Source organism: Nicotiana tomentosiformis, chromosome 11 (assembly GCF_000390325.3).
Source record: "Nicotiana tomentosiformis chromosome 11, ASM39032v3, whole genome shotgun sequence".
NCBI classification, from domain to species: domain Eukaryota; kingdom Viridiplantae; phylum Streptophyta; class Magnoliopsida; order Solanales; family Solanaceae; genus Nicotiana; species Nicotiana tomentosiformis.
Window position 1 is genome coordinate 34,529,699 of NC_090822.1, and position 26,980 is coordinate 34,556,678.

Genomic DNA, 26,980 nt, shown 5'->3' on the forward strand with positions numbered 1-26,980 from the left:
CACTTAGCCTTAAGCTACAATCACATAAATCTAGAACCCACAACGACTCCTCCTTCTCAATTACCATGATCTCGCACCGCTAACCTGCCCACAAGAGATAGCCCACCCGTGGAATTCCATACTGACATCTTCTAGTGGCATTGCCCTGGTTACAACTACCACAAAATCAGTAAAACCTCCTGAACCCATGCTCGTTCACCAGCTGTAGGAGTCTGTTCATTCCCTATTAGTACCAACTGAAGGTCCAACTATACGTTCCAAAACTCGAAGTTATGTTGCATCCCAAAACGATAATCAAGCTTTCACACTCCTCTTCATTCCACGTAAACTCCTTTATGTCATATTCAAACTCCATCAGTACAATAGCTACCATCCCCAAATAAAATTCATAGACTTAGTCATTGTCTACCATGATCCCCAAATCGCTCTAAACTTTCTCAAGACATGTGGCTATCCTACCACATATCCATACACTACTCTGCCACTCCTACTTCGGTTAAACCATCTCCTTAAGCAACTACTCGGCCTCTATTGTTCATACTTAACCTGTTAGCAATTCAACCACTACGGGACACTTCCCACCATGTCCTTCCTCCTCTTTTGCTGCCAAAATACTACCTCGAATCATAAATCATCTTTGTAGCTCCCAAACGAATAATCTGCTACCAACTCTGAGCCTCCATAAAGATCATTTCTCTCGAGCCATCAACATTAGAAACACTGATTCGACTCTAAAGCCGTCTTAAACTGCCATCTCTGATAACCGTTGTTCAAGCACCATTTGCACAACACTCTGCTCTGAAGGCAAATCAAAGGAAACCCTAACACTGATGGGTCTTAATGCGTTCCAACAAGGACGACAACACCACACCACAAATGAAAATTCTACCACGTTCGAAAATATCAAGTCTCGCTACCCCGTCAACCAAGGCATGAACATCCATAGTTCAGTTGCCTTTCCTCAGTCGGAATTAAATGGCGAACCTCTAAACCATGACCCGAGTAGTCCTCTTTTCGAGTCTTCACTGCCATGACACATACATAGCACCATGCCATTTACACCAACACTGCGCGATAACAATGCATGAACATCATAATACACTATGTACAGCCTCGAAACCATAGGCAACACTAGCACTGGGCTGAAAGGACATAACACCCTTCCACAAGGCGACGATAACAGCCCGCCCGAATACACAGGGAGAAATATCCTACACCACATCCACAGTATTACTGCAACTCCTCGATGCCAAATCGATAACAAGTGCTCTACATCGTATAAGAATGAGTAGGAAGGAAATTAAGACATAAGCTTCAATGGAGTCAAATCGCACGACGAGGAATCAAGAAGGGAAGTGCTCCTAACAGCCCTATATCCTCTCGAAGATAAGTTCAGATATCTCCGTACCGATCCGCAAGAATCTACTAGAATTGCTCATTACTCGTGAGACCTAAATGAACCAAGAGCTCTGATACTAAGCTGTCACGACCCAAAACACTATAGGTTGTGATGGCACCCAACATCGCCGTTAGGCAAGCCAACGGTGAACTATCACATTAATTGTCCATTTTATTACTTTCAAAATCATAAATTTTATTAGTTAAAGAAATTTACGCATTTAAAATCATGGGTACATACATAATTAGTATGGCATAAAAATAAAAGGTAATAATAATATACAAATCCGTAAACATGAACTAGAATATCCCAAAACCCGATATCACAAGTGCATAAGCATTTACTAAGGAGTATAATAATACAACCTCTGTCTGGAATGTAAATTAGACAGGATAAAGTAAATAATACTATGGAGACTTTGTGGGCTGTGATACGTAGCTTGGAATACAGCTCACCATAAAGCCTCCTCAGCAGTTGTGCTTACGTGACAAGATGACTACCAAATGAACTTGTCAGATCCTGCACATTTAGTGCAGAAGTGTAGCATGAGTACGTAAATTAACGCGTACCCAGTAAGTATCTAGCCTAACCCCGGAGAAGTAGTGACGAGGGATCGACATCGACGCTTACTAGTGGTCCAATAAATCAGTATGATAAAGCATAAACATGTATAAAGCACAACATTAATAATAAGGTAAGAAGGTAACTAGCATAATCCTCCAACATTTTTTTAACGATATAAATCTCTCAAATCTCCTATGCTATCTCAACAGGTCAGAAATAGCCAATGCTATCTCCAACGAATAAGGAATACCATATAAATGCCATGCCTCAATAAAGGGGGAATCTCCTAAATATCCTGACTGCTAGGGGTATCACGCACGATTATGCTGATGTCGTACGACCCGATCCAGAGTGATGTGTACACTGTCGAGGGTCGACCGGTACTGCCGAGGTGTTCGTCCCGATCCACAGGAAAGGAAGAAACTTATCAAACTATAAGTCACGTGCGTACAACACAGGCACAAGAGCATAAAGTAAACATGACTTTTACCGTTTATCAAATATATCGCCAGACAACTCAAGTCGATAATGCTCGGCCTAATATATTCCCAAATCAATTTCAATTATAAATTCACTTAATTAAGCTAGCAAATTGAGTTCAAATAATTCAAATATTACATGCTAAAGTCCTAGGTCTACCCGAACATAAACATGCTTTTAGTTACGTACTGACTCTCGTCACCTTGTGCGTACGTAGCACCCACAACTAGTAGCACATAACAATTTTAATTCAAATGGGTAGTTTCCCCTCACAAAGTTAGACATGAGACTTACCTCGCTCCGAAGTTCCATAACCATCTCCAATGCCTCTCTAACACCTGAAACCGATACCCATCAATCCGAAAGTAGTCAAATAACATGTAAACCAATAAAAATATACTCTAACACCCATAATTAATCAATTTAAAATCGTTCCCAACTTCGCTCGAAAAGTCAACCCCCGGGCCCACATGCCCGGATTTCATAAATATTTGAAGATAAATATTAACTTGAATCTATAATTTATTCCTAATCTCACGTCCAATTTTGTGGTCAAAATCCAAAAATACCAATTTCTAGGTTTTTCCCAAAATCCCACAATTTCTATACATTTTCGTGTTAATATCCGTGTACAACTCTTGTATATAGCTTACAACAAGTGGGAATAATTTACCGCATGATAGATGATGAAAATCTCCTCTTCAAGAGCTCCAAAAATTGCCCAACCAAGTGAAAATGAAATAAAAATGAGCCAAATCCCGTATTAAATCAGATTTGCCCATGCCCGCTCTTCTTCGCAATCGCGAAAAAAGCCTCGCGATCACGAAGGCCAACTCCTCCCAGCTGCCCAGTTACCATTCGCGTTCGCGACCTCCCAATCGCGTTCACGATGCCCAGCTAACCCCGCCCTTCGCATTCCACACCTCACGTTCGTGAAGACCTTCTGCCTCACAGCCATCCCCCTCCCATCCTTCTTCGTGTTCGCGATCAAGCCTATGCGTTCGTGAAAATGGTCCAGGTCCTTCTCCGCGTTCGCGTGAGCCTCCTTGCATTCGCGAAGAGAAAAATAAGGGCCCTTCACCAGCTTTCTTCGCGATCGCGAAGCACACCAGCAACAACAAATCATCCAAACTTGGTCCGAAACCACCCCGAAACACACCCGAGGCCTCCCGAGACCTCGTCCAATCACACCAACCAGTCCCAAGGCATGAAACGAACCTACTTAAGGTCTCAAATCACACCAAACAACATCCAAACTACGATCGACGATCAAAATACTTCTTTTAACTTTCAAACATTCCAACTTCGACGAATGCGTCCAAATCATACTTAAACATTCTGGAATGACGCCAAACTTTACGCACCAGTCATAAATCATGATACGAATCTATTCCGAGGCTCGGAACCCCAAACGGATATCGATAACACCAAAGTCTACTTCAAACCAAACTTAGGAAATTTCAAAACCTTAAAAATGTCAACTTTTCATAATAAGCGCTGAAATACTCCCGGACCACCCGATACTCAACCCAAACATACACCAAAGTCTGAAATCATCATACAAACCTATCGGAACCTTCAAATCTCAATTCTGAGGTCGTTTACTCAAAAGTCAAACCTTAGTCAACTTTTCCAACTTAAAGCTTCCGAATTGAGAATGTTTCTTCCGAATCAACCCCGAACTTCCTGAAATTCAATTCCGACTACGCGTATAAGTCATAAACATGATGTGAAGCTACTCGAGGCCTCAAACCGCCGAACAACACGCTAGAGTTCAATACGACCGGTCGGGTCATTACATTAATACTTTTAAATTTACTTAAAATCTTAACGATTCAAATTTATGCAGACTCATTTAGTTGTTTAATCTTAATGAAAATTAAATAAATTTAATAAATTGAGATTTGAATATTCTAAATCAAATGTTCATTAAGTGCAAATAAATAAAACCTAAATATTATGAAAGACTAAATTTCTTATCAATAAAGAAAGAACCAAGTGTTTATTTCAAAATAGCTAACCAAATATTTATGTAGGGGCCGTTTGGTTGCACGTATAAGGATTAATACTATATGCATAAAATTGAACATTAACAATACAACATTTAGTTAGAATTTTGGTATTTTCATATAAAATTCAGTAATAGCAATGAGTTTGGTTATTATTTTCGTTGTCGATATAACCTATGTGTTACTACGTATTGTGTTTGCTTCTTTTATTTATATTTTGAGCCGAGGGTCTAACAAAAACAACATCTCTACCTTCACAAGGTAGACGTAAAGTCTACCCCTCCCAAACCCCACTTTGTGGGATTACACTAAATTTTATTGTTGTTGTTGTTGTTGTTGTTATATAACCTATGTATTATGTTATGTGGAATAGCAGATGGAAGAAATTATATGAATCAATAATACATGGATTAAAACAACTAAAATGATCAAAACATAACTCTTATGTATTAAATAATATTTTAACGTTAAACAAACAACATAATTTTGGTTATTGCATTAATATTCATGCATTATTAATCCCTCCATTATTATTTCATACATTACTAGTCCATACATTATAATTCTTATGTTTTAAATCTATGCACAACTTATCTCTCAATCAAGCGACCCCTTAGGCGATGTTTGAAAGTTACCGTGTAATTGCTACTCTAATAATTACACAATAAGGTAATGAAATAATATAATAGTAATTACGAGATTAGTTTAATTGTATAAATATAATTATATAATTTATTAAAGTTAATAATAAAAAAATAAATGCACCATATTTCTTTTAATCTCGTAACCTATAAGCTCTTAGGGGATATTGTATTTTAGAACATTGGTTCGATCAAACAAACAACCCCTAAGAGTAACTAATTAGGCCTAAATCCGAGAAGGTATAAAAATCACATCCCAAAAGGGTCGTTGACGGCAAAAAGTTGTTGTTGCCTTGCAATACTCAGAAATCCAAATTCGTAAGCATTTCCCCAGTGTAGAGATGTAACCAGTAGCCTCTGTTTGAAATAATTTCATAAATTATTCACTATCAAATTTCAACCTAATATAGTATAGTTATTAATAATAGGATTATTAAAAGCTATTTAACTAGGTCAAGACAGCTCCATAAGATTAGTGGCCTAAAGCCAAATTTTAATAACAGGCCTTATATTTTTTTTATTAGTACGTATACACATATATGCAAAAACAAATAATCTTGCCATTTTTTTCATACTTGTTGTTTATAGTATATATTCTTACATGACATAAAGTCTTTAACTTCGCATAGTAATATTATTTTTATTAGAAAAGGATAATTTAAATGAATGAGATGTTAGTCGTGTATTTGCAATATGTTACCTTTGATATTGTAGTAGAAAATATATTTACTAATATGAAGATTTAAGTAGTTTAATTCGAAATTTTAAAATATTTTAACTGTTAAAGAGCAGACACCTACAATTTTTTTTGTACTTTTTATAATTTTTTCTACAAATATTAATATTGTCTAATTTGAAATAAAATTATAAAATCCATTATTAAAAATTTTGGGGGACCTAAATCAAGTCTTTACTATTCTCCTACTAGAGACACTTGTCCACCCCTAACAATTTCAATCAAATTTATAGAGTCCCACTTAAGATAATGCAGTAATGACAAGAACATTAAAGGCAGTGAGTGTGTCATCAGTTACCAAATGTAAATAAAGCTGGTTGAACAGTACGTTTATGGTAGGGCATTAGTATGTAAATAATTGTTGATCGTCAATGAGGGGCGACTCAACAGAACTGGTGGCCTAAAACCAAAATATATTAAAAAGACCTTGAATTTTATTTTATTTTATAAAATTTATAAAATATTGAGACACAAAAAAACCTACATGACTTTGATCTAGTGGTGAGAGCGCAACTCATGATGTATGAGTTAGGTGCACGTCATATGGTATTGAATTCTTCCCTTAAGTGAAAATAATAAAGGGTGAGCCCACTATCCATCGTGTTTTGGACCTTGCGACATTTGTCTCGGGGATTTCTTAGTTAAAAAAGATAGACACAAAAGAATTTGCTTTCTGGTGTGTGAATCAATCAAATGTGACAAATTTTTTTAGCTAATTTAGAGAATTTGAGTTGAAATTAGAAAGTAAAATCGCGAGAACCATGAATAAAAACTATACATAAAGGAAAAAAAATAAAATTGATGAGAAAATTTTATCCAATTACTATATACTATTTAATTTGGTGAGAAAAATTTATCCAACTAACTCATTCAATCTTACGTCTACCAAATGTTAAAAATTATTAAAATTTAAAATCTTTTATTAATAATTATATAATATAAATTATGGAATATATATATATTATATAATAATATAGTAGTGGCTTACCCTGGTTAGGGTTTACGGCTTATTCTCTCTAAACTATTTGTTTTGAATTTCCTTTTAATTTAATGCGCTTCAAATGAATATATAGTGAATAACTTTATTTTTTTGTCTCTCAAATTACCAATTTGCTTTCAGTTAGTAGCCTTGATGGGTTCTTCATCGACGGATGCTTTTCCCCAAATTCAGGTACCCGATAAATATGCTTCTATTGTTATTGTTCTGCAACACCTTAGCACTGTTAATACCTGCTAGAAGATTGAGATTATGCTCATAAACTGCGTCCTTATTATTATTAGCTCATTTAATATTTTTATCTTTTTCCTTGGCGGAGGAGTTAGGAAAAGCAATTTGCAGCTTGACTAGATTATCGTGCATAGAAGACTATCGTCATTTAGATGTAAGTAGTGTCAGTAGGACAAGGAACAAAAGCTAAGAGGTCCATGGCATATGTAGAGTTAAGGTGCATCAGTCTTATTGTCTATTCGGTCACTACTTATGCTATAAGGAATTATGGCAGCAAGGTTGAGATAGAGCTGCAAAGGTATTAGGTTAAGAAAATAGATAACATATGTAGTACCTAAGGGTGTGACAGAGCCGTCAATAAAATAAGTAAAAATCTCGGGAGATTAGGATTCAAATTCCAACAGACACCTAATCTTTGGTGGTAGAGTTACTTAGTACATGACTACATGTGTTGGTGGAAGATAGAAGCTACGTGATGGAATAGTCGAGGTACGCGCCAACTGATATTAATAGCATCATTATTTAAAAGGAAAAGCCTTTGTTGGAGGTAAAGACTTGGTTGATACAATCATATGAATAGATTAAAGAAGACTTGCAGATCTTGAGGACTCTAGCAATGTGAACAAAAGCTTCTACGTAGGTTCGTCTTTAAAGAATGACTATACTATATTGGCCACCCTTTACATGCTGCAGTCAGGCCCTTGATGGTTAGTTGATTGATTAATTGGTCACTGGTAATTTAATTATATCTTATGACACGCTGAACATATTATCATTAAATTAAAAGGCTGTTTGGTTAAGTTAAATTTAAATAACTATTAGTAACAAGTGCTGAATAGGACTTTTAAGTGTTGGAGATAAATTTATGAATAAGCGGTTATGTGTTTTTTAATTTTAATTTAATTTCGATACAGATTAATTTGAGCATATACTAATTAATAATTTGACTAAATTCGTAACTAAAAAACATACTTAAATAGTGTAAACGATTCATATAGTATTATTCAAAAAGTAAACAAAGAAATGTTTAATCATAAAATGAAATATCAATATAAATTATTTTTCAAGATAAAAACCCCACATAAATGGGACTTGAAAGGAGTGATGAGATTCTGGAAGAGGGGCAAACTCTTATCTTTCGTGGAGGGCAATCGAGTACTTCTTAAGTTTTTTCCCATAAAAGGAGTGATGAGGTTTTGGAAGAGGGGCGAGCTCTTCGTGGAGGGCAATCGAGTACTTCTTAAGGTTTTTCCCATGAAAGGAGTGGTGAGGTTCAGGAAGAGGGGAAAACTTAAATTCGAGGTATATTTGCCTGTAGGAGATACTAGAACGGTTGGTGCATTGTCTTACAAACTCGGATTGCCACTAGAGTTGTCAGCGTTTAATTTAGAGTTCTACATGTTGATACTCCGAAAGTATATTCATGACTAGACGTGTCATTCAGGTTGTCCAGGTAACCTAGAACTTGACTTATGAAGGGGTCTCGATAGCTATATTAGACATACAGGTTCACTAGTCAGGGTCAATTAAGATTTCTTTGGTTAAAGCGTTGTGGTAGAACCATCCTTCCGAGGAGGCTACTTGGGAGTATAAGATAGGACATGCATAGAAAATACCCGTAGCTGTTTGACACTTGGAGTATGGTTCTAGCCACGTTCATCCTCAAACATTATTTTGGGGGGGGGGGAGGATGTAGTAACCCGTAGCTGATGAGGACTACTTTTGTCATTGAGCATAAAAAAGGAGAATGAAATAAGTGAACGTTCAAAGCCCACAAAACAAAATTGAGGAGCAAAGGGTTTTATAGAGTCATCGCAGTCGTCTAAGCTTCTGCTGTATTAGCTCTATGTGAAGTTCATCAAGTGAGCTCATTTAAGAGCTCTCTGACGTGAATGAAAGTTTTAATATAATCTATAATACAAGCTAAAACATTTAATGGGGCTTCCAAAAGATTGGGGTGCACTTCTCTAGAAGCTGTACCGAGACAAGGCAAATAAGATTCATCCGAAACAATTCCTTAACTTGAGAGTGAGGTAGAAAGAGAGGAGGAAGAAGAAAAAAAGGGAGAGAAACCCAAGCTTGGTTTGCAATGATTCAAGGTTCTAATCCTTTTTGTTTCCATTTATTTAATATTATTAGATACAATTTTTTTTTTATCTAGCAGGAATATTTATAGATACAATTATTGTTGGGATTGAAATTCAATTTGTTTAGATTTAAGTTTAAATTGTATTGTTAGCATTGAGATTAAGTTATATTCAATTAGAATTGATTGGGTTTATAGATTCAAGATTTTATACATGAATCTATGTATACTTTTGATTTGAGATAGAGGATTTAGACATAGAAAAATCATGAATTTGAGCCTAAAGTCCAAACAAAAAAAATTGAGTAATTGAATGGGTAATTGGACCAAGAATGGATAAATCACATATTTGACTCACTGAATATGAAAACGTAGTAGGTCTATCGAGACCTTGTTGATGGAGAGTTGTCCTATATGGGTAATTAGCATTGTTATTGCATATTTTGCCTAGATTGGATGTGTCTGACTGAGATCAGACACGGAAGATAAGTAGAGAAGCTATATGCTTTGGCTTGGCTTTGAGCTAAGTGAGACTTTAACCTCTTGATTGCTTTCTTTTCTACAAACGTGATTAAAAAACTTGCATAAGTGCTTTAAAAAGGTGTTTTGACTGTCTAGTATGTGCGGGGGCGAACATATGCTAGACATAAGCACTTTTGAGATATATACAGCTTATGGTATGAAATGATTTCTATAAGTTCTTTAGCTCCATTATTTTGGGGACTAAAGCAATGAAGGATGCATCTAATCGCCTTTTAAATTGATCATGACTATGGAAGAAGTTCCAGGCATTCAACAGATCACTTTTAATGACTTCCCAGTAATGTTGATAGAATCCCATAGTTAATCCATTCAGACCTGTTGCTTTTTTACACTGTACAATAATTAGGACTGGGAGAAGTTCAGGGCGTTCAATTTTTGACATGATGCCGATTATTATGCAGTGTAAACAACCTGCATAGGTGTTGCGCTTTTCCTGCTCTTAACACAAAAGTTGTGGTAGAAAGAACTGAACTACATATCTGAAGATGTAAAACAAAACCTAGACCTGACGTGTCAAGCTTCTTTATTTAAGTGTTTATAATTTGAAGAGAAATAGAATAAGGTTTGGGTGCAAGCATTTAAAGAAAACTTCTCTTTTAAACGTATTCTCCTAACTAAAAAAGAAAGAAACTTTTGTGTGGGTGGCAGCCTGTAGTTAGTAGCACACATCATAATTATAGAATTTTTTTTGGCATTTGGCATATGTCTGAAAAGCCTTAAACTGTGGTGGTGGCGGTAGCAACAGACATTTTCCCTCTTTTACTCAAGTGCAAGATAGGAAGGAAAATACAATAGTTGATCTGGAGGATGTTAAATGGTTGAAAAGCACAATAACACAATCAACGGTTGTTATAAGAGTACCGATAAAAAATGATGGTTACAAGAATGGTACAGCAACCTGCAACTAGTGTTTTCAAAGGCATGGTTTAAGTTGACCTGTGGATGAGGCAAAAGAAAGCTACCCTGACAGTCGAGGGAGGGTGCTTGTCTAGGCGGGTGCGCACTCATCCAAAATGGATTGTACTTTCATGTTTTATGCTTTAGTGGCTTATGTGTTTGCCCTGCTGGAAATCTTCTTTAGTTTAGGTAAGCATAATCAGCAAGAGACATAGGGAGTTTGGAATCATGCTAAGTTTGATTTGTTTTTTTCCAGAATGGTTGATCTAGCATTGTCTTTCTTTCATTAGAAAGCAGATCCTTACTTGGATAGAAAATTCATTCACCGCAAGGATCATTAGAATTGACGGTGCAACAGAAATTGCCAGAGGTTGCCTGAAGGGGCAAGGAGGGGGGGGGTAAATTGTGGAGAGTGAGAGAGAGAGTGAGACAGGGTGTTACTAAATTTAGTTAGATTTTATTTTAGGTTGTTTGGGTTTCTTGTCTGGGCTATTTATTTATTTCTTTTTCGATTTTATAGTTGATTTTATGTCAGTCCGAAAAATTTGTGCTTTATGCTTATATTTTTGCCCTGATGGAAATTTTCTTTTGTTAAGGTCTCTCTCATAATCAGCAGGAAATGTGAGGGAGTTCGGAATCATGCTTAGTTTATTATGTTTTTCCAGTGTGATTTCTAGCATTGTCTTTCTTCTATTCGAAAGCAGATTTTTACTTGGATGAGTGAAAATCATTCACTGAAATGGATTATTAGCATTGACTGCGGGACAGAAATTGCCATTTGTTTGTCCCAGTGTTGTAAATAGCGCTCGCCTTAGCGCTAATAGCGTGAGGCGAGGCGAGCGGCCATCGCTATTTTACAGTGTGGCGTAGCATTTTCAAGGAGGCGAGCGCCTCTGCCTCTGTAGCGTGTGGCGACCTGTAGCATCGCTTTTTGCAAAAAAGAAAAGAAGAAGAGCCCGTTTGGATTAGCTGATTTGAAGTAGCTGATAAGCATTAGGTGTTGAAATGCACTTTTAAGTGCCGAAACTGATTTAATAAATAAGCAGTTACGTGTTTGGATACAAGTACTGAAATTGATAATAAGTTGCTGCAGTATCTGATAAAAAAGTGCTGATAAACTCTTTTTCTGTTAAAATGACTTAAATAATCTTAGAATTGTTTACACTTATAAGGGCGTAATTTCTTCAAAATTTTAGATTCTAGATCGATTCAAATACAAAATATTCTATTTGTCATTTTATTTTAAATACAACTGTGCTTAGATAAGATAATTTTTATGATAAATATAATTTATTTTATGATAAGCATATAATCATAAGTTATAATAATTAATAAATTGACAAAAGTTTCTCAGAAAAATAAACCTAAATAGGACAAAATATTTGAAGAGAAACAAACATTGTCTTCATCACCACAACACTTAGAAAGCAATACACCAAAAAATTGATATGTCCTCATTTATTACATACAGTTCAAAGATTAATATACAATTACATTGATACAAATATGCAAAGGAATAGATGATTTGCTTATCTTAAATAGTCAATGAGAATTGCAGACTTGAAGAGGCGGGGGGTTTAGGTTGAAAAACTACTTGAGGCAGAGATTATCGATGTAGGAGTTTTGTTCTAAAAAGGAATATTTTAACGATAAAATAATAAAAATCTTGGTCAAACTTAAAGTACTTATAAGCTAAAAATTCATAAGTTGGGGGTGACCAGCTTATGACATTTGGCTTATTTTTGACTTATAAGCACTTTTAACTTTACCAAACGCGTAAATAAGCCGAAAAGTGCTTATAAGCTAGTTTGACCAGCTTATAAGCATAGCCAAACACACTCGAAGTCAGCAACAACGATCTATTAAAACAAAAAATTAGGGCTCGCGATTTCTTTACTCTTTCTCCTTCAAGTCGACAACAGACCTACAACATACCAGCAATTTCCTTTCTTCTTTCTTCATCAGGTATGCTTCTCTTCATCTCTTTTCTTCTTCTCCTTTCTTCTTTCTTCGAGTTTCTGTTCTGTGACTGTCTAATTTTTTTCTTTCTTCTTTCTTCCATTTATTTTTTTTTTGATAAGGTAAATTGTATTAATCAAAAGGGAGAGAACTCCCGTGTACACGAAGTATACCCAAGACGTAGAGAATTTACATCAGAACATGATTCTCTACAAAAGACGCCCAATCTTCTATACAAGTAGGGGCTAAATCAGTGCACCAAAAAGCGATCAAAGATAAAAGACTATTCTTAAGATGTGAAAAAGGAGACTCAATCTCCTCAAAAGCTCTCCTATTTTTCTTCCCCATACTACCCACATGAGAGCTAACGGGGCGAATTTTCACGCCTTTTGCTTTCTTCTTCTACGAAAATCGCCCCAGCTATATAACATTTCCTTTACAGTGCTTGGCATCACCCATTGAACACCAAAAAGATTTAGGATTGACCTCCACAATGCAGAGGACACAGGGCAATGCAACATAAGGTGATCAACTTCTTCCCCAGAGCTTTTACACATGTAGCACCAACTAACAAGTGTAATTCCCCTCTTTCGGAGATTTTCAGCAGTCAAGATCACTCCCCTTGCCGCTAGCCATGCAAAAAAGCACACCTTCGTGGGCGCCCTAGGAATCCAGATCGAGGAGTATGGAAAATTGGTCTCCTCTCTCACCAACATACTCTGGTAAAAGGACTTTACGGTGAACAAACCATCGCCACGCAAGCCCCATCTCCAAGAGTCACAGGATGGCTGGAGCATGTCTTGCCCGTATAGCAGTGCCAACAAGACTTGAAGCTCCGCAATCTCCCAATCTTGCATGTTCCTTCTGAATGAGAGGTCCCATACTACCCCCCTTCATGCTCCTTGCGAATCTGTTGGACCATCAGTTCCTTCTGGTTTGAAACTCTGAAGACGTGGGGGAAGGAGACCCTCAGAGTAACCTCTCCACACCACCTATGATTCCAAAAGCTGACTCTCCTTCCATCTCCCACCCTGTAAGTGATGTTGCCATTGAATGCTTCCCAATTCTTCATGATACTCCTCCACATGCCACACCCGAAAGGTGTTGTGATCGCCTTGGTCCTCCAACCCCCTCCCGTTGAATCGTACTTTTCTACTATGACCTCCCTCCATAGAGCATGCTCTTCTACCCCGAATCTCCACAGCCACTTTCCCATTAAAGCTCTGTTAAATACCCTAAGATCTTTCACTCCAAGTCCACCCCACTTCTTTGGGGAAGTGACTGTCTGCCAATTCACTAGATGAAACTTTCTAGTTCCATCCGCCGCATCCCACAGAAAGTTCCTTTGAAGTCGCTCCAGTTTTTCTGTGATGCTCACCGGTGCTTGCAACATGGATAAGTAATAGGTGGGCATACTCGATAAAGTGCTTTTGATAAGCACTTCCTTACCTCCTTTTGACAAATACCGTTTCTGCCAGCCTGCTAATCTTTTTTCAACCCGCTCGATCACTGGATTCCAAACCGTAGTATCCTTATATGAAGCGCCCAAAGGGAGGCCCAGGTAAGTAGTGGGAAGGGAGCCCACCTTGTATATGAGAACACCAGACAAGGCATCAATATTAGTAACCTCACCTACCGGGAAAATCTCACACTTGCCCATGTTGATTTTGAGTCCTGATACTAACTGAAACCACTGCAGGACCTGCTTCAGGTAGGTCAACTGATCCATATCGGCATCACAGAAAACCAGTGTGTCATCCGCAAAAAGCAAATGTGAGACACTTCGGGCACTGAGCACCCCAATCGGAGCTGAGAATCCTCTCATGAAACCTCTGCCCGCCGCACGATCCATCATTTTGCTCAGAGCATCCATCACTAGAATGAATAACATGGGGGATAGGGGGTCACCTTGCCTGAGACCCCTGGAGCTGCCAAAGAAACCACACGGGCTACCATTAATCAGGACAGAGAATCTGACTGAGGAAATGCAGAACTTTATCCATCCCCTCCATCTTTCCCCAAACCCCATCCGCATCATAATGAAGTCCAGGAACTTCCAATTGACATGGTCGAAAGCCTTCTCAAGATCTAACTTGCAAAGTAAGCCGGGTTTTCTATTTTTCCTTCTGGAGTCTACAAGTTCATTTGCCACCAAGGCAGCATCCAGGATCTGCCTACCTTCCACAAACGCATTCTGGGAGGACGAAACAGTCATGTCAAGAACCTTCTTAAGTCTGTTGGAAAGCACTTTAGAAATAATCTTGTAAATGCTCCCCACTAGACTAATAGGCCTGTAGTCTCTGATACAAGATGCACCTTCTTTCTTAGGCACAATAGTAATAAATGAAGCATTGATACTTCTCTCGAAAACACCATTCGCATAGAAGTATTTAATGGCTTCCATCAACTCCCCCTTGATAGTGTCCCAAAAGAGCTGAAAGAAAGCCAAGGAGAAACCATCAGGCCCGGGGGCCTTATCACCAGCACAACACGACACAGCCTCGTGCACCTCGTCCTCCTCGAAAACCCTTTCTAGCCACTCGCTGTCTCCCTCCCCTATATGGTTGAACTCTATTCCCCCCAAAGTCGGCCTCCAACTAACTTCCTATTTATATAAGTTCTCATAAAACCCCGCTATCGCCCCTTTTACCTCCTCCCCTCCCTCAATCCTCAGCCCATCCACAACTAAGGACTCTATGAAGTTTCTCCTTCGATTTGCGACCGCCACCCTATGGAAATACTTGGTATTCGAATCCCCCTCCTTTAGCCAGAGCGCCCTCGATTTTTGCCGCCAACTAGTCTCCTGAGCTATTGCTAACTCGACTATTTCCCTCTTAACCTCCCCCAATCTCTCTTTCTCAGATTCGTCTAACTCCCCGCCCCTTCCCCTCTTTCTAAATCCCCCAATTCATGCATAAGCTCCCTCATTTTAACCTCTACCCTCCCAAAAACCTTCTTATTCCACCTAATAATATCTCCCTTGAGCAATTTGAGTTTCTTCGAAAGACGGTATGAAGGTGTCCCTGATACCCCATAGCTTGTCCACCATTCTTTCACCTTGTCACAGAATGCTGGCACTTTCAACCACATGTTTTCGAATCGGAAGGGAGCACGCACCCCCCTTCCTCTGCATCCATCTAGCAAAATAGGCAAATGATCTGAAGTCAACCTAGGTAAAGGAATCTGCAGCACATTCGGCACCAGCTCATCCCATGAGGGAGATGTCAGGAATCTATCAATTCTAGACCTTGAGTTGGAATCCTCCGCCCTGGCCCAAGTAAACCTTTCCCCTGACAGAGGAAGGTCAATGAGAAAGTGATCATTGATGAAGTCAGAAAACTCCTCCATGGCCCTCGAAATCACACTACCCCCTAATCTCTCCTCCGGGAATCTAATAGTGTTAAAGTCTCCCCCTAGAACCCATGGAATGTCCTATTCCCCCATAATATTGGCCAGTTCCTCCCAGAAAGACACCTTGGACCCTTCCCCTACCGGCCCATTCACTCCCCCAAATCCCTACTCCATCCCACTCACTCTGTCTTTGATGAGAGCTGCCAAAGAGAAAACTCCCTTCCTAATCTTCTTTACCTCCAAGCTTCTATCATCCCACATAAGTAGGAAGCCCCCCGAACTTCCCACTGCTGGGACCCAGTCATATTTCACCCAGCTACCTCCCCAGACACTTCTCACGATCGCATCCGACAAAACTTCCATTTTGGTCTCCTGAAAACAAACTAGGTTGGCACCCCACTCCCTAACTCCCACTTTGACGATGACCCTTTTGTTTGGGTCATTCATCCCCCTCACATTCCATGAAAGGATCTTAACTTCCATAAGCAACAATAGCCCCCATTTCCCCACCCCCCTAGCCGAGGTCCCTTTCTCTTTGTCACACACTCGCCCCCTTCTCTGATACACCACTACATCCCCTAAGTTATTTTGCTTAACACCTTTACCCAACTCCCTCCCTGCACCTTCGTAAAGAGATTGTTGCTCAATCTCCCTCAACAGTTCTAACACCCTATCTTCCTTCCCTTCAACAGAAACACCTAGAAACTTCCCAAATTTTAATAGTTTATCCTCCATCCAAAAAGACATATCCCCTCCTCCGATCCTTGACGAAATTGGGCAGGCTTCTTCTATATGTGCCCTTTCCTTGCTACTACCAGAGGAATACAAGACCATATCATTGCTAGCACTAGGAGTTTTAACCTCCGAAAGGGTCTCATCGTTTCCTGGGGTCAGCAACCTCTGAAATTAACACCCCGCTGCTATAGGAATGTCCAGAACCATCAGTAGGGTAGCATGGCGGAAGAGAGCACGGAACCCTTGGCGGCATATTAACTGAAAATACTGGTCCGACACTAACATCAATAGGGGCATGCTCAACAATCTCCCTAGAAGAAGAAGAAGCTTTAAGTGTGGCCTCAGCACAACTAAGCCCAGGAGCTGGTGAGGGGTTGATGGAACCGGGTCCATCAGAGGCGGGGGGCCGTGGATTAACAGCATCATCCTTAGCCGGTTCTGCCCCTGCAGCAGCGGCCACCGTAGAGGGGCACATGTCACTAGAGCTCGGTGAAGGAGTGCCACTGTGTGAAGCACCTTGGCCAGAGGAAGGAGGAACGACTGTTCCTATATGCTTAAGAGCTTTATCATGCGCAGCTTTAGATAAACTGGGCCCCTTAGGGTCAATTCTAATGGAATTGGGGAAAGTTGCTGGGCCCATGTGAGGAAGCCCAGGCCTATACTTGCTGAAAACATGCCCGGCCCTATGATAAGTAGAAGAGGACCGTCCCATTCTGCCTTTCCAGTCCGCCTCACTGACCCATTCACGTCTCCTCCTGTTAAAATTTTGTCTTTCTCCCCCGATTTCAAACCTCTCGTCTCTTCTCGATTTAACGTTTGATTCCGGCTTAATCCAGTGATCCGGTGAACCCTCCCCTCCCCTCAGAGACTAATTTCCCCTCCCCTCCCTTATATCTGACCTTCCCTTTTCTTCCGTCGCTATCGCAGGCATAAAGATAGGGCGAAATTCAGGGCTCAACCAAACCCTATAACTCAAGTAGCCATCTTCCACCACAGTGGAGACAGGGATTCTGCCCCCTTTCCTCACCACAATCCTCACTCGCGAGAGATCGTGTAAACTGCAAGTGACATCAATAAAACCCCCACAGATTTCCCCTATCTTCTTGAATAGGTCAAGACACCAAAGATGCACCGGGAGACCCACCATGTTGACCACCAATGTTTCGCCAGTGAAGCGAGGGTCAAGACACCCATCATGCTCCACCTATCTGTCTAGATTTAAAAAGTTCCCATCGAACCACCTGTTTCCTCTGACAAGAATTTCCGATGCTTGAGACTTGTCAACAAAACGAAAGAGATATTGAGTGTCCCCCAATTGCGATATTTTCAGCCCGTCCTTGACGTTCCATGCCTCTGCTGCCCAGTTCCTAACAGCCTTCGGAGAACCAATCCATTTGGAGAAAGACCCAATGAGACTAGATACCAAGAAACCCTTGCGCCTGAGAGTGTGCTCCTCGGACAGCGAGAAGTGCGGCTCCTGTCCTACGTCGAGCTTTCGATGGCATCTTCCCCCAAGTTCTAGGGCTGGCCAAGAGACAGCTTTCATAAAAGACATGTTTTCCAGTTTTCTAGATTCTAGAGAGAAAAAAGAGTTTTTCTCTGTACAATCCATCATATTCTAAATGTGGCTGTCCCGGAAAAACTGGCCGGAAAAAGCCTCAATAGTCGGGATAACAGTATTCACAGTGGGTGAAAACAGTATATATGAAGGGAGGAAGGTTTTCTCGTACTGAACAAAGGAAACAATCGTCAGAAACTGGGGTTTAAAGGCCGGAAAAAGAAAAAGTCGTCGGAATTTGGTGAAACTGGCACGGGATGGCTCGGAAATGCCTCGAGAAGAGGCTGTCTGAAGAGAAAAAATTGAAAAGTCGCCGGAAAAGGCCACACGCGCCGGCGCGTGGCTGAAAGCTCGCCGGAAAAACAGGTGAGTTGGCGGCGCGTGAGGGCTCAGTTGCCGGAGAAATTTACTGGGGTTTGGACGCGGGGATTTTGGCTCTTGATGGGTGTGGTGGAAAATTAGGAAGAAGAAGAGATGGAAGAGGCTCGGCCATAGAAAGCACTGTTGCGAAGGCACTGTTGCGATGACATTGTTGCGATTAGGGCACTTCTTTCTTCTTCTCTTCTTTCTTTTTGTTTTGGGCTTTGTTTTTTATCGCTGGTGCTGCAACAGAACAGAGTCTGTGTTGCTCTGTTTTTTCTTCCTTTTTTTTCTTTCTTTTTGTTTTGGGCTCTGTTTTTGATCGTTGCTGCTGCAACAGAACAGAGTCTGTGTTGCTCTGTTTTTTTTCCCTTTTTTTTTTTTTTTTTTTTTTTTTCTGGCTTTGTTTTTTATCACTGCTGCTGCACTCACCAGAACAGTCCGAGAAAAGCTCTGTTTTTTTTATGAAGACTCCGAGGATGAAGAAGATGATAGCCAATATAATGCTAACGTTCTTGAAATTCAAGAATTTGAAAATCTTGAAGAAGAATAGATGTTGCTAGTTAGACTTTTAGTTTATGAATCTACTATGACTATCTATTGAGTTTTTAATTTTTGAATTTATATATTTATTAATATATTATTGCTATTGAGTTTTTAGTTATATATATAATATTTTATTTTTTGTATAAATTGTCGCTTCACATCAAAAAGGCGAGCAGCGAAGTGAAGTGGGCCCTCGTCGCTATTTGTCGCCGCACGGTATCCAAAACACTGGGGGGGGGGGGGGTTAGAGGTTGTTACTAAGTATAGTTACATTTTATGTTAAGCAGTTTGGGTTCTTGCCTGGGATATTTATTTATTTTTCGATAAGTAAGACTAGGCTATTTATTTGGCGGTTCTATGATCTTTTGTACTTAATTAAACTGTCTTGGTGATTCTTTGCTTGGATTTTGTGCTGGTCCAAACCAACTCAATTCTATCTAACTTTAAGGAAATGCTACATAATGTCCCATCACTTCAATATATCTAATTCACTATTTTCTTAATGATATTGTATTCTCAAAACATTTTTAAATAATGAAAGCCCTTTCTCTTGCTTTACACCTTTTACCTTCAGCCAATATTTGAAGGTTTTTTCTGATTCGAAGCTAGCTAGTGTTGTGCATCTTCCTCAGTTGTCTTCTGATAATCAAGTCTCAAGGTTGAAGGGAGTGATAGGAAGGTTTGCAAATATTTTAACTTGATAATTAACTGTTTTCGGCTTTCCTAAGATTTTAATTGTTCCAAAAAACAGCTCCATCCATTTTAAGTATATATGGATGTCCAGCAGAAGTAATATCGTTGCTATCTTGGTCTGGGAGGCCAACCCCAGTGGAGGAGGAAGGCATACTGCCAGTAGCTTATTTGTGGCCTCTTAATTCCACCACTGGTTTGTATTGAGCAATGCTTTGCTTTACTGTTACTGCATTGTCAAGTTTTGATAGCAGCAGGTCAATGGAGGAAGCGATGCCTGTAACTTTTCCCAGTATGTTGTTTTGGTTGATATGGATGAAAAGCAATTACGATGAAGTCAGCTGAATTCATCACTTTTTAGACTCTTTCCAGATGAAGAATGAATAATCCAAAAGCAGCCCCATATGATTCTTGTTTGAGAAAGCATAGTACAGTATAGTGAAAGGCTGTCCGTTCTTTTTGGTCTTTTGTTTAGGAAAACAAAGGGGTGATGCTTGTGGTATCTAAGTTAGAAAGATATTACCAATACATTAGAAAACAAAAGATTTAGTACAAAATGTAAATTTTGAGCTGGTTTGTCATGGGGATAATTATGTTCGGCTGTTTTTTCAGTCTCATAGATTCTGCAAATTTTGCAATGCTAGTCAAAATAAGATTGGTGAAGTCTTGAAATTCACTACGTGATTCATTTAAGCAGCGTGCACGTCAATTTTGGCATCAAACATGATAAGTTGCTCATAGTTGTGGTCAGGTATTGGAAGATGAGAAGTCTATGGCATTCATGCCATTAGCTATGAGAAACTCAGAAAGTTATCATGACTGTTAAAGAGCGGCAGCGGTTAAGCGAGGGTAAGGAGAAGTTGGATGCATCAGGCAGGTTAGAGCATGTATCATTCAATAAGCATGTGCAAGGGTGGGATGGATGTCATGAGGAGGACAGAAGTGGAGTGCAGAGTTTGGATATTTAAAAAACTTCTGTTATGATTGTGTAAGGTTATAGTGTTTGAGATGACTTTCAGAAAATTGGAAGTGGACTGAGGTGCAGGGGGCAGGTTCTTGGTGAAATCCTTGTTAATCTTCCTCTGAAGAGGAAGGGGTGTGACTTAATCATAGAGTCTGTCTGGCTACTTTGCTTTCCTAACTTACCATTTTTCGTATAGATTGTCTTGGATTCCCAACTTAACAGTAGAAAAATGTAGGAAAGAGGCAGATCCTTTATAAAATTGGTGTTTTTGTGCTAAAATACTGGATCCTTATGATACACTATGATGGCCATCCATATTGTAGAATAAGATGCTTAGCTAGGTTATTCCTAGATGTGCCGAGGAGCTTACAACCAGTTGGAGCGGAGGAGGAAAGAGGAAGAGAGAGAAGTTGTCAGATGTGATCCATCCACACATGGAAGGATATGAATAGGAAGACATTTGAAGGAGTCAAGGATGCCACTTCTTTGACGGAAAATGTGCAAGTACCTTTTCTTCATCTTAGAGTACACAGAACATCCCCAATTTAGATGCACATATTGGATGACAGTCACAGAGAGCTCTGCCCCTTTTTTCTTCTTTCCTATAGCATAACTCTCTTACTCTCTTGTATGTCGAATTTCTGATTTTCTCCATAATGAAAATTGTTAGTTGTCAAAGATAGGAATACCTTTGCTAATTTTTCCTGTATCATTGTTCAATTGTTTTCCCCTTTCTAAAGAAAACAAAATTACAAAAAAGAAGCGCAGCATACATGTAGTCTATCTTATGAAATGGTAAATATTTTTCTGTTCATTTGACATTTCATTGGTTCTTATTGGTGATATAAATGACATATATTGGTATTATTTTGAGCAGGAAACTTTGATGGAATTTCGTGCCGGTAAAATGATCATAGAGGGGAAAAAAGTTATCCCTGATTCACGGAAAGGACTTGTTCGTATAGGCAGGGTATGAGGAATTCAAAAGAAAGCATATTTGATTTGGTTTGTCATTTTTGTTGTTAACCTAAGTTTGACCCCGTCTAGCTTAAATGGTGGCGATCTTACAAAGGCGTTGCTTTATAAATGTCTAAATATCTGTTATGAAATTACGGTGTCATTTTTTATATTTTAGGGTGACGAGGGACTACTCCATTTTCAGTGGCTTGACCGTAATCTCAACATTGTCGAAGATGTATCCTTTTTCCCGCCAAATCATAGTGAATTCTGTCTTTGGTATTGCTTCACTTCTATTTTATTGATCATTGCTCTTATTCTGGAAATAGTACTATCCACAGTAATTAATAAAATTCTGAGAGTTATTTCTTGACAAAAGTTGATCATAGGATCAGATTGTTTTCCCAGAGGAGGCAGTTTTTGAGAAGGTATTTCTATTACCCGTTGCTTGTTACTTTAATCACTGAAGAACTATCCAATTGCAACAAAAGATTTCTGTAATGTTTAAGATGAAGTTCACAAAATACAGAATCAATATTGTCTAACGACTAATGAGTGACTCTAAACATGATTGCCTATCTAAGAGTTAATTCCCCGAATGGTCACCCAACTTATGGGAATAACCTATCAAAGTCACTTTTGTTTGGTTTGGGACAACAAAGTCACCCAAAGAAAATAAAGAACACCCATTTGGCATGCTATGTCATATTAAAAAATATGTTTTAATGATAAAACCCATTTAACCAATGTCTATTATACCCATTTAACCCATCCGATAAGAAAATGGGTCTACTTTAAAATAACAAAGTTCTTGTTTTTAACAAAGTAAATTCTTGTTAAAAGGATCGAAGCAACAAAGATAGACAAATCTTTTGACCGGAGGAAGTACTTACTGCACTTTTTCAAAGTCATTAAATTAGCTTCTTTTTAATCTCAGAAACATCCGTGAGGTAATTAAATACCTGTGCTTGCTCCTGTTGTATTCCCACCAAATAAGAGAGTAGAAGCTCTTTACTTTGGTTCTCGACTCAAGTGCTTTTACATCCAAAAATTGAGGCTTTAGAAATCTAGAATAGAAATCCAAAAGCAATGAAAATTCTGTTTTTAATCCAGAATCAGTGTACGAAAGCTAAATACACGAATCTTTTTTCAGAATTATGTTTAAAACCGTATTTTAAAAACAAACCTGGGAGTCCAATGTCTCCATAGGAAGTATACATGCAGTACAGAATGTCAAATTAAAATAGGTTATTACTTAACCTTTAAATTTTTAAGAAATGAGTAATTAATTTTGTAATTTGTAATGTTTTGACTTCACCACCCTCTTTCACACTATTATCTGGCCTCTAGAGACTGTAAATCACTGTAAAACTGTAAATCACTCTAATCTTTTAGTATATTATAGTTTGAAAAGAATATAATTGGCACTGCTTTGGAAAGTTCTGAACATTAATATAATAGATCATCTTTTTTAATATAGATCGATTTTCTTATTGGGTGGGTTAATTGGGTATAAGGGACATGGGTTAAATGGTTTATCATTAAAAAATATATTTTTTATATGACATGGCATGCCAAATGAGTGTTCTTTATTTCTGAGTTAAAGAAAAAAGCAATAGTTGGATGACTTTGCTGTCCCAAACCACACTTTGGTAGGATATTCCCGTAAGTTGGGTGACCATGGGAATTAACTCTCGATCTAACTATTCATTATTTACTTACAGGAGATCCAAACGTTCCTCCTATTTAAATATTTTTCCTTAAATTTGTCATTCAGAGGTTCTCACATTAATTAATCTCTGCTATTAATCCGTTGTTGTCTGAATCTCTTCAGGTCAATCAATCATCTGGAAGGGTCTACATCTTGAAGTTCTGTACCGACGATAGAAAGTTTTTCTTTTGGATACAGGTCACTTCTGTTGCCATGGATATTTCTGTATGCTTTTGAGTTACAAGAACATGCATTGTGATAATTTATCCTTTCATTTTGTGCAGGAGCCAGCAGCTGACAATGATGCACAGATATGTAGCTCAGTCAACTTCCACTTGAATCAACCACTTGGTAGTCAAGATTTATTCCTGTTTTTGTTGGTTTATTCTTACTATTTTTTCCCTTTTAATTTTGCTTTATCTCCTTTTTAAAGTTTAATTTCTTGAAAGTTGATTTGGAAAAAGAATAATACATCTTCCACCAACTTAATTTATGATTATACGAGGACAAGCGCAGCAAATATTAAGAGTTTTCAAGATATCAGGCCAATGTCTCTCTGCCTTAAGTTTCCTTCTTTCCTGTCTGCCTATTTTGATCTTGCAGACTCGAATGCGTCATGCACTTGCAGTGTGGCAGGCTCTTCCTGAGCTTTGTGTGTGTTTCATGTTGTTTGGTTCTTTTTTTTTTTTTTAAAAAAAAATTTTAAATTGTTTGATTGATACCAATTCATGAAAATATTATTCATCAAGTGTCATGATGTTTGGCTCTTAACATTTTCGATTTATTATGTGTCAAGTGTGAATCTTTTACCTTTAAGAACTTTAAGGGGGCTAGTTTAGGGTTGAGGTGTAGTACTCGTTGTAACAACCTAAAGGGGATGGAAATGGAATTCTAATTTGGGGAATGCACTCTAATATATTGTTATAGTACCTACATTTGGATGACGTTAATTGACTTTTTTTATCTGTATAACTTTTATTATTCCCCAAAGAATGAAGATTATTTAACATACCTGTTTTAACTTTGGTATATTTTGAACTTGTTTGAATAGAGTTCCCTGGTGAAGATGAGCCTGAAGCTTCGGCTCCATTACAAAATTCTGAAGATATGGTAGAGGAAGATATTTCATCGAGGTAATGCTAATATAGTTGAGCAGTATACGATCTGTTTTTGAAGTTGCATCTTGCTACAAATATTGGGAAGATTTATATGCTAACAAAGATTTTTAAGGACTCATGCAAATGGGTTTGTCTCACTTCACATTTACTTAAGAACACAAGCGACTAGTTCGAGGTTGAGACAGCACCAACAACTACGACTCAATCCTAGCAAGTTGGGTCGGCTATATTATTCCTCACTGACTATGCTGCTTCAATCTTAGGCCGAACAGATTACCGGCTCCGAAGGCCTGCAAGAGGCATAGTTAATTAATTGATTGATTTGTTTTCCTTTTGGTGTTCCTTTTAAGTAGTAGTACACGACTATCTTTATCTCTATGAAATTGCTGGAGGCTGGAAATATTTAAATATCTGGCTGAGCTCTTTCAGGGCGGGAAATTTGGTTAGTGCAAGCATGAATACTGAAGCAAGTAGTGATGTAACGTCTTCGGGTCCTGTAAAGTTGGCTGATCTTCAAAGAATATTGAGTAACATAGGATCCACAGGTTTAGTTGACTGCTTTCCTTCAATTTTGTTATGTTTAACAATCTCTATCATTTAATCTCCATTTGGACATAATGTTATTTCTTATGGTTGATGCAGATGAGGCTGTAGATCCTGATGCAGGTAGGCATTTGGTTGACTCATAATTTGTTTGAGCATTTTGATGTTTGGTGACGGCATACTGTAATTCACTATTTTTAAGTTAAAAGGATTTTGACGCAGTTAAACTGTTGTTGAGATGTTGATTAAAATTAGAGTGAAGAATATTTAGCAATTTTTTGGTATACAGGAATTAAAGCTTGATGTATAATCTGCTTCGTTTGCTGCCTTCTATTTTTCTTATGAGGGTTCTCCTTTACCTCTTTTTTTCTTCTTTTTATTCCTTGCAATTGGAGAACATCATCTAGAAATTTTAATGCCAAGTGAGTACGAGTACAACAATACTTTTCACTTGAATCAAGCCCAATCTGGTCGTTTATGTAATGCGAACAATATAGCATATACACCATTGTTTTTAACTTATCTTGCTGCTGTACCAGGATTGGGATTGGGAGATATTTTGAGGCCTGAGCTCATATTACCACTGATTGAAGAAATACCACTAGAAGGAGAACTAGCTTCACACTTGCCTGAGGTAAAAATTTGGCTCCACTGTTTTCCCAAACTACAAGAATTGCACTGGTGACATTATCTTGAAAATTGTCATGTTTGCAGGGCCATTGGACACCACATGAATTATTGGAGTTGCTGCAGAGTCCCCCATTCCGCCAGCAACTAGACTCGTTTACTTATGTGAGTGATCAAATTCTCTGTCCTGCCGCTTCAGCTTTTTAGGTATTGCTTGCAGGTTGTGTTTGTAATTTGACTCTCTTCTCACTGCAGGTTCTTCGAACTGGACAAATAGATCTGACTCAGTTTGGAATTGATCCCAGTCAATGTAAGCAAGCATTGAGTTGTTAGTCATCTCGGTAGCTAAAAGGAATGAAACACTAATAGATTAATTTCCAATAACTACTTAATTTTTCCAAATGATCGAGTTTTCATCTACTCCCTTGTCATCTCTGTTAAATTGTGTTTGCTTGTGGATGATGTTTACTCTTCCCTCTGAGCCGAAATACTTTTGACTTCCTCTCCTTTTTTGGCTCCGTCCTTAAAAAGATTGAACTTTTTCCTTAAATGGAAGATTGCTCTCCCCCCATCAATTTATACTAATATAAACTGATTTTAATCTGGGATGACCCGTATATGATGTGATATAATACGAAAGTTCAATATTGTAAATTTTAAGCCATTACTTTACCCTGCCATACTCAATTTCTTTATCATTGCAAAGTGGGTGAAGTATCAAACCTTTGCCTTTTGGCACCTTGAGCTCCGGTTCATGTGAGTGTAACTCAATTTATCTTAGGTCCCGCTGGTCATACCTCTGATTTAGCATTTCAACTGGTCGTTGCTGATTTAGTACCAGAACTTTGTTTCTAAGTCATTTCTGATGCACTGAATCATGCTGGGACTATCAAACTGTCAGTGCTGTTTTGAGTGTTGAAATTGGTTATTGTTTATGTATAATTTGTGCAGATAAGTTAACGGTCCCATCTTTTCTTGAGGCACTGGAAGATTCTGTTTCCGGTGCATCAGGATCCAACGAGTCAAGGCAGGATGAGAAGGATGTAAGATCTCAAACGTGTAACAGAAGTGATCCCATGGATGAAGGCCATTAAGATATGAGTCCAAATCAGTACAAGATGCTCTTATGGAGTTCTCACAATGTTGATTCCCCTTGTTTATTTTAGAGAAAAAGAATTGATATTTCCAGATTATGTTGTTTACTAGCACTGTAAAGAATTAATGATTCAGGGTGAAGTTTCTTTCATTTCTTGCCTCATTTTATGCAGACAGTATACG

General features: G+C 38.4%; 1 protein-coding gene across 2 annotated transcripts; it reads left to right on the forward strand.

Annotated features, from left to right (window-relative positions):
* Positions 1-6,810: 6,810 nt before the first annotated feature.
* Positions 6,811-26,948, forward strand: LOC104117940 (26S proteasome regulatory subunit RPN13). Of its 2 annotated transcripts, XM_070187849.1 has the most exons (14): positions 6,939-7,000; positions 19,667-19,771; positions 21,624-21,716; positions 21,882-21,941; positions 22,093-22,131; positions 23,538-23,612; positions 23,699-23,765; positions 24,466-24,547; positions 24,962-25,077; positions 25,175-25,198; positions 25,615-25,709; positions 25,790-25,867; positions 25,958-26,012; positions 26,654-26,948. In XM_070187849.1, the coding sequence occupies exons 3-14, from the start codon at positions 21,633-21,635 to the stop codon at positions 26,794-26,796; spliced, it is 918 nt and encodes a 305-aa protein (XP_070043950.1). In that variant the 5' UTR covers positions 6,939-7,000; positions 19,667-19,771; positions 21,624-21,632; the 3' UTR covers positions 26,797-26,948. The 2 variants fall into 2 exon arrangements, with proteins under 2 accessions (XP_070043949.1, XP_070043950.1); XM_070187848.1 differs by lacking the exon at positions 19,667-19,771 and having other exon boundaries at positions 6,811-7,000.
* The last annotated feature ends 32 nt before the right edge of the window (positions 26,949-26,980 follow it).